Source organism: Monopterus albus, unplaced genomic scaffold (genome assembly GCF_001952655.1).
Source record: "Monopterus albus unplaced genomic scaffold, M_albus_1.0 scaffold41.1, whole genome shotgun sequence".
Classification (NCBI taxonomy): Eukaryota; Metazoa; Chordata; class Actinopteri; order Synbranchiformes; family Synbranchidae; genus Monopterus; species Monopterus albus.
Genome location: NW_018127921.1, coordinates 3,457,003 through 3,465,918, shown reverse-complemented (window position 1 = coordinate 3,465,918; position 8,916 = coordinate 3,457,003). Strand labels below are relative to the sequence as shown.

The 8,916-nt window shown below is 39.0% G+C and overlaps 1 protein-coding gene and 1 pseudogene across 1 annotated transcript in view; both read right to left on the bottom strand.

Annotated features, from left to right (window-relative positions):
- Window positions 1-328, bottom strand: part of LOC109959870 (voltage-dependent calcium channel subunit alpha-2/delta-4-like) — a 16,887-nt pseudogene extending 16,559 nt beyond the window's left edge.
- A 2,727-nt stretch (window positions 329-3,055) lies between these two features.
- dcp1b (decapping mRNA 1B) overlaps window positions 3,056-8,916 on the bottom strand; it is a 15,459-nt gene continuing 9,598 nt past the window's right edge. Inside the window, exons 8-12 of the mRNA XM_020599439.1 lie at window positions 8,294-8,915; window positions 8,021-8,071; window positions 7,513-7,736; window positions 4,978-5,190; window positions 3,056-4,763 (exon numbers count right to left, since the gene is read on the bottom strand). Of these exons, the coding sequence (XP_020455095.1) occupies window positions 4,686-4,763; window positions 4,978-5,190; window positions 7,513-7,736; window positions 8,021-8,071; window positions 8,294-8,915 (1,188 nt within the window). The 3' untranslated portion in view covers window positions 3,056-4,685. The remainder of the gene's footprint in view (window positions 4,764-4,977; window positions 5,191-7,512; window positions 7,737-8,020; window positions 8,072-8,293; window position 8,916) is intronic.

Sequence of the window (8,916 nt, the reverse complement as noted above, 5' to 3'; positions counted from 1 at the left end):
TTTGTCAAAGTCCTCTAATCTTGATTTACCTATTTTAATTCACCCACTCTATTGATAGAAGCTTGATAAACAATTTAGCACACAAATTAGTCACAACTGGTTTTATTTGCACAACATAAATTAAAAATGAACTACAACAATTTCCTTTTTTGAGACATGATGGAGTTGTGGACATTATTCTTTAAATCTTTCCAGTTGCGACTGCCCAGTGCTGGTTCTGCTTCAAGTGCCTTGAGGCAGACCTCTTTACCAGGAACTCTTTGCATAGTGTTGCACTGCCCCAGTTGTCACCACACCTCTGCTTTTTCTGCAGAACTCCACGGCCTGCGCTGGCGTTTGTTTTTGCTGAGTAACTGTAGGTCCACAGCTGAAATAGAAATGACAAATGTGATAGACATTCTCAATATTGATAAATCAAAAATTTATCTGGTGATCTAATTTGTAATGTGTTGTTAATCCACATCTACTGTAATTAACACTACTCAAGTCTGAGAACTGAGCAGTACCTGTTTTCTCTGTCCTTTTGAGCTTGTGTGATGGTCCTGTAGCTGAGGCCTGTTGAATCAGCATGTCTGATTCTTCTGCAGCAGAAGAACATGTCACCTCACTATTAACCACGAATCATTGTCTTATCAGATAATGCAATATTTCATTCCACAGTGCTCCTCGCATGACCCAAAAAATGTTCATACCGTCTGAAACTTGAGATGATTCAGATGCAGTATTTAATCAGAACATGATACTTTTAGAGCACAAGCTGGCACACATTTTTCTGACTGTACTCTCTGTATGTGGACATCTTCTGAAACTTAGACAGATCATTCTTTAGGATGAAAGGAGCCTATCACAGCAATTTCCTTGTGTGGACCACCCAAAAGGTCCACACAAGAAGAAATGTCCACACAAGAAAGGTGTTCCGTCAGGGGTTGGTTCGCACAAGTATATAAAGAAACCCACAGACTCACACACACACCAGAAGTTATTGATTAGTCTAGGGCAGGGCTGTCAACCCTTAGTTTGGCTCCATCAGCTAAACCAGTGGTCTGGAGCCTCCTGGTCTCAGAATATGTGTGTTTGCACCCATCATTCCTGACCAAATAAGATTTGTAGGCACTGACAATATACTGAAGTTGCCCTTGATGCAGTACTCAAAATTGGCATATTTCTGTATAAATGAATTAAAGTTAAACTTCCTAGAACGTGCTTTGGATAAAAGCATCTGCTACTGTAAATAATGATGTTAACTACGCTGTGTTGACTGGGAAGAGGAAGCAGGAAAGAAAGGAGAGAGGGCGAGGCAACTAACTTCCCCAACATAACAGGGGGCAGGAGACTAATTGGACTCTGATCACTTCACACAGTGTTTCGTACCAGGGTTTGGGTTCCCAGTTGTTATTATGGAGCCATCGAAAGTCCTAATGACAACAGTAATTGTATTAATGGACTGATACACAGCCATACACAGGCAGCCAGAGTTTTGGATTTACACCTTGTCACTGTGTTCTTTTTGCCAGGAGCAGTCTGCATGGGAAAGCAGTGATTGACAGGTTGTTAGCACCATTGTCCAGAGAGTCTATAGTCGACCAGCTGATGGCTTCATCTGAGGGACAATCAGTCTGTCAGTAAATAAGCCTGTTTTTATTTGTGGCTTGTTGTCACTTCATTTCCACAGAGCCAATTAGTGTCATTGTTGCATGGGGAATAAAGCACAAAGCAAAGACATCATATCACTGATGCTGTAACAATGTGACAGTGAATAAGCTGGGAAGGGTTCATTGCTTGCTCATGGACAAAGTCGGGTTGTAGGAACTAAACCGGGGTAGAAACAGAACAAAACAAAAACAAAAAATAGGTTAATTGGCCTAGACAAAAACATAAGACGTATCCATTCAGGTGTTACAGAGCTTTCGGTCCAATCACACGATCTTCATCAGTTCACAGAATGACAATTTGTTAAGAGCATTTTTTCTCATTTTGACTTTTCATTCATGTAAGCTTAAAAAAACTGAGCTTTAAACAAAACAGTTGAAAGACAACCTCCCCAGCTACTTCACCTGAGGATCATGCAATTTAATCGAAAGCTTCGTTAACAGCCACTAAAATGGATCTTGGGGCGATGATTTAAAGGTCACCAGCTCTCTCCTCATTGTTAGTCCTATTAAACATGAAATCCCATTTAGTCAAATTAAAACCAGTGTGTCAACAACCCAGCTGTATTGCCTGGTACTCTGTGCTCAGTTAAGTGCAACAAATAGAGTGATTTAGTTTTAAATAAATGAATGCTGTATAAAAGCTACTGGAGTTAATTGCAAAAGGCCTTTGAATATTGCTGTGTGTGTAAAAACCAGTTGCTGACATTATGATACACTATGGATTGAAGCAAAAGAAGGCAATGAAGTGACATTAAAGTAATTATGAGTGTACTGTGACTAGTCTTGTCATCGGTGTGTGAATGTGTGGGTGAATGGGTGAATGTGTATGATCTCTTGTAAAGTGCTTTGGCCAGTGTAACACACTGTGAAATATGTGCTATATAAATACAGTCCATTTACCATTTACCAGCGTTCCTCAAGGCTGTGCCTTGAATCAATGCTAACACCTGGTTTTCATGTTAATACAACAGAAAAGGACAACAACTGAGGCAGTTTGAGAACATTTAATATCTAATTTTAAATATATTCCAGTTTCTGTAAGAATAAACCATTCCAGACAAAAATAAAATCTGTGTAAAAATGTTTCCTTTAACATTCCAATGTCTCATATTAATCTTTTTTTTTACATTCTGGATGATAAATTTTTACAATAAAACAGCATCTTGCAAATAACTGTAGATGTATCAGAATAAATTTTAATTATATTTTAGCTGTATGTTTAATTGTAATGTAATATGCTGGCTATTCTACAAGGACAATACTTTTACTTCTACGGTACAAAATTAGGAACAAAATATTACTTTTCATAATGTATTCTTGCTGCTGCGGTTTTTGTTTCATCTCTGGTAGCTACTACGTGAGTTTAGCTGAGCTAAGAACAAACTTTGAAAAAACTGAACATCTTTACAGACTGCGACATCTTCATTTTATTGACTGAGTAATATTGAGCAAGAAACATTGTGATATGACATTTTATACAGTACTTATGTAACAGTGTCATAGAAATTCAATTCCTGAACTATTTCTCACTGTTCTTTTATCAGGCCTCTGCTCATACACTTACTGTAAGACATGTTTTTATAGTTTCTGCGATCATTTTTTATTGCTTTAAATCTAAATTTATCTAAGAAAACATTTATTTAGCTGGATTTACCTTCAGTAACAAAGCATCTGAGCATTAAGCTGTTTTATTATAGCTGTTTTCATTTAGGATCTGCACATGCAAAAACATTACAAAGTTACAACAATAAGTAATATTTCAATATATTTTAAAAGATTGTCAATATTTGTTCTGTAATTAAATTTTTTTTTGTTGAAACAAAAATTCTGATTCGATTATCTAACTGTTAAACCAAGTTCAAATCCAATCACATAACTAACAATCTGCTACCAAGTAAAAACACAGGTATGGCTCCGAACGAGCTCTCTGAGGTAGTGCAGGTTGAAAATTTCTTATAGTTTGCTTGTTTCTTCAAGCTGGATGAATACATGTCGCTTCGAATTCTCCATAACGATAATACTCAGAGGAGGAAGAATAAGACTAACAAAGCAATAGTAAAGTCACAATGCATCCTGACACAACAAGATTTTCTCTCCTAGACACACAAACACACTTAGGAGAGTCATCATTACATTAAAAAGTATATATAGCTTTCTAACTAATGTGTGGCAACAACATTGGTTTTCACTTGGTTAACTGAAATAATGGTACAGATATCCCAGCTGGTGTCTGCTGGGAAAAAAAAAAACTTCAAAAAGTCTAAATGACAAGGTAACATTTTAATACATTTTAAAAGTATTTGGATGGCACAGTATACTTACTAAAAAATTTTTTCAAAAGCAACCTAGTAAGAACTTAATTTAAAAGAACTGTAAATTCAAAGATCAACAATTCTGACCTTTAAACATATGTTCCCAAATGTACAGAAAACCAAACACGTTTCATGTTTTATAAGTAAAATCAGCTTCAAGTTAGAGCATATCCCGCCACACTAGTTCTTAGAATAGGAAGACATAGTTATTAGAACCCAGGGGGCTGGCTGGTGTTACATGCCTGTGACCGAGTAAAGTCTGCAGATTACAAAAAATACAAATTAAATTCTGCTACACTTCTACAACAGTGCAGGCTACTACTACACTCAATCACCTTGGGAAAACTGTGAGGCTGCAGCATATTTTGCATTCACTGAGAGTGAACTGAAGTACAGGCTACATTTTCCCCGTGAGGTCAAGACTATTACGCGACATTTGGAACAAAAATGGTGGTCCTCACATTAGGAGAATTTGTTCTTTCAGAGCAGTCAAAGGATGACAAAGTTGTTTTATATTTTGTTATAAAAACAAATAGATTTGTAATTCTTGATAACTTCTGTATCTTGGTTCAAAGTGAAGAAAGCCAGTTTACCTGGATATGCCATGCAGAAGAGATACAGTGAGTATGTGTGACTGGAGCAGGGATTCAGAGGAGGAAGTGCTATGTCCATATTAGGTGTGAGAATGAGCCTCAGTGCCCTGGACAAGATGTGAAAGGTGTCAGTATTTGCTGCTGGAGTTGTTAACACAGCGGCTGATGTAGGCTTCATAGATGGTGTCCAGGAATGAACCGTCAGTCTGAAACACACAAGCAGGGATCACCATACTGCATGTTTGTGTGCATGCATGCACACGTTTATTTGCACATATACGGTGCCTTTCTCATGCCCAACAAACTCAAGTGTGCAGCTTAGAATAAAACACCGACACAATAAATGGTAATTGTGAAGTGTAGTGAAGCCATATAATGCGTATGTTCATTGTCAGATACTTTCAGTATTATTCTTTTTACCCGGATCAGATGCAGCAGTGTGGCTTGCAGCTGGGTTTTGGACAAGACTCTGATCTCCTCCTGTAGCGGGGGTCTAGAAAGGCTTGAGGGGGCAGGGCAGCTCTCCTGGACAATAGCTGACAACCCGCTGCTAGACTTTGTTTGACTGAACACACTGGGAGACAGGAGCAGGGTGGGGGCCACAGTGGCTGGTATTCGCTGGGGGGAGATGACCTGGACATGTATGTAGTTTATGGTATGAAATTACTAGGTTGCTGATTTGATTTCAATGTTCTGCAATAAATAAATAAACAAACAAATACATACATACATAAAAAAAAACACAGTAAATGTGTCAGTTGCTATGCTCAAACTCAAAGTCAACTGATAACAGTGTTAATAGTGGGAATGTCCAGATACCAATCCCATCTACAAGATTCCAATCCAATACTTATATTTATCTACAGTAAATGCTCATTAAATATCTGAAATAATGAAATTGAAATTAATCTGGCACACTGAGTTTTTCAGGAGCTTCTTGAACCAAATGCTGGATCAGATCCTGTTTCCAAAATATTAGGTTTATTAGCTTCAATGATTGATATGAGTAAAAAAAAATAACTGGGAGCTGCACAACACACTCTCGGAGCTACAGACTTATTACAGGACAGATACTCACTACTACTTCATATACGTATGTGAACACGGTTTATGTGACCAGTCCAGTTTAGATATCCCTGTTTGACAATTTAATAACACAGCATTAATAAAAAGGTGGCGGCTATTGCAGCCCCATTGGACAAAAGCATAAAATTTAGCGTGTCTACACCGAAAGCACAACGTGTGCCACGGATAACATCTCACATGCACATTACTGGAGGCTCACATCAGTCTATATAAGACGTGTGTTCACTCTCTCATATGAAGTGCTTGGTGTACAAAAACACAGAAATGAGGCTGCAGGAACACTTTCGAAAAGGGAAAACTACAGTCCAAAACTCCAATAAATAAAAGAATTACTGGCTATGCTTTCTTGTATATGTACATTTTATCCAACCCATGATAACACACAGCAAATAAAAACTACACACACTTTAAAAAGAACTGCCATGTTCAGTAGAGGTAGTGGTGGAGTCTGTTAATGCATTGCTCAGGAAAAAATAGACTTGAAGCTAAAAATAGGCTTCAGCTTACGACTACGCATGAAAAATATAAACAACGTGCCGGTCGAAATGCATGCAGAGTAGATAGCTGGACTGATTAATATAGCAGCTTATCGGCTGTGTGACACATGTGCCTCAAAAACGTAACTGAGTCCACTCAAATTCAAGACTCTAGTTCTAAATAGGGATTGGAATTGAAACTGACTCAAATCTGGCCATTACAAATCCTGTGAAAAACACCCAGATCGGCGCTGATACCAACAGATAGTATCAGACATCTCTAGTGTTCATACTATGCTCAAACTCAAAGTCAACTGATAACAGTGTTAATAGTGGGAATGTCCAGATACCAATCCCATCTACAAGATTCCAATCCAATACTTATATTTATCTACAGTAAATGCTCATTAAATATCTGAAATAATGAAATTGAAATTAATCTGGCACACTGAGTTTTTCAGGAGCTTCTTGAACCAAATGCTGGATCAGATCCTGTTTCCAAAATATTAGGTTTATTAGCTTCAATGATTGATATGAGTAAAAAAAAATAACTGGGAGCTGCACAACACACTCTCGGAGCTACAGACTTATTACAGGACAGATACTCACTACTACTTCATATACGTATGTGAACACGGTTTATGTGACCAGTCCAGTTTAGATATCCCTGTTTGACAATTTAATAACACAGCATTAATAAAAAGGTGGCGGCTATTGCAGCCCCATTGGACAAAAGCATAAAATTTAGCGTGTCTACACCGAAAGCACAACGTGTGCCACGGATAACATCTCACATGCACATTACTGGAGGCTCACATCAGTCTATATAAGACGTGTGTTCACTCTCTCATATGAAGTGCTTGGTGTACAAAAACACAGAAATGAGGCTGCAGGAACACTTTCGAAAAGGGAAAACTACAGTCCAAAACTCCAATAAATAAAAGAATTACTGGCTATGCTTTCTTGTATATGTACATTTTATCCAACCCATGATAACACACAGCAAATAAAAACTACACACACTTTAAAAAGAACTGCCATGTTCAGTAGAGGTAGTGGTGGAGTCTGTTAATGCATTGCTCAGGAAAAAATAGACTTGAAGCTAAAAATAGGCTTCAGCTTACGACTACGCATGAAAAATATAAACAACGTGCCGGTCGAAATGCATGCAGAGTAGATAGCTGGACTGATTAATATAGCAGCTTATCGGCTGTGTGACACATGTGCCTCAAAAACGTAACTGAGTCCACTCAAATTCAAGACTCTAGTTCTAAATAGGGATTGGAATTGAAACTGACTCAAATCTGGCCATTACAAATCCTGTGAAAAACACCCAGATCGGCGCTGATACCAACAGATAGTATCAGACATCTCTAGTGTTCATAGGGGTTACCTGAAATTGCAATGCAGCCTTTTGACCTGCATTGGCTGTAGTCTGGTTTGGGCTTAGAACTGAGCCTGCACCTTGACTTGGAGTGGGCCCCAGGAATCGAGGAGCAAGTCCTGGACAGAGACGAGGGGGGTCATGGGAAGCTAGGTTTTGCTCCTGCTGGACCAGCTGGAGCTTTTGGAGGAGCTCATGAGGAGACAGCACACCTGGCATCTGTGAAGACAGACCTGACAGGAGACAATGAGGCTCCCAATCAATGGAATTATTATAACTGTTTACATACACAGACCAGGCAATTTGGAGGCATTTTCCAGTTCACATAGAAAAATGGAGATAGAGGTCATTCACATCTAAGAGATATTCAATAAGAAAGACACTGAACAAATTTATTGATTCGATAAACAACATTTTTGCAAAGTAGAATCTGTGTAGCACTTTGTTAAAGTTTGTGTAACACAACACAGACAACACAAAGCGACTATTTATACTTTTAAGAACACTGATATCATACCTTGTGAAGGTTGAATGACTTGGTGATTGGTCACCTGAGATGGCAGCAAACCTAGTAAAACAAGAAAACTATCACTGAAAATACTCATTTACTAGCTATTATTGTATACCTTAAACTATCTATTATTGTAGTAGACTTGTAGTATTTACTTATTATTTAGCTAATACATATTTTAAATTTGCCAGAAAAGTGGTATCAAAGTGTATGTGGCTTATTTAGTACATGGTCATACTGTTTATTCATAGCATGGTTATCCCTTAAAAGATGTCCCACCTGCTGCCTGTGCAGTCAAAGCTGACTGGCTGCTCTGGACATCTGGCTGAGGCTTAGAAAGGCTGAAAAACAGCTGCTGGCTCTGTTGTACTTGAAGTTGGGGATGTGACACAGAATTCCCCATGATGGGCTTGGGAGAGAGATGGGGACTGAGCTGCAGAGGAAGAGGGTTGGAGCAACCAGGGGGAGCAGCAGAGGAAATGGAGGTAGAGGGGAGAGGAGGTGGCTGTGTTTGAAAAAGTCTCTTGATTGGGTCAGGTTGAGGCTGTTGATAGTGATGATGGTGCTGCTGCTGCTGATGATGATGATGGTAAAGATGGTGATGGTGGTGGTGATGCTCCAGTGGTACCCCACTATCACACAGCCTGTTCTCAGGGGATTCGGACACAGTCTGAAGCACCCCACTCACACCTCTCTGTCCTTGCATGAGCTTCTGGATGGCTGGGCAGTGCTGTGGCTGATTCTGCTGCTGAGCAGGACTCGGCAGTAGGCCTGCAACAATAGTTCCATTATCTTCTCTGACTGCAGCCCTAACCACTCCATCTGAACACCCGGAAAGAATGATATTCCCTCCCTTGGAGGTCACACTTCCACTAGAGTTCACTGTATCATCGTAGGTTAGT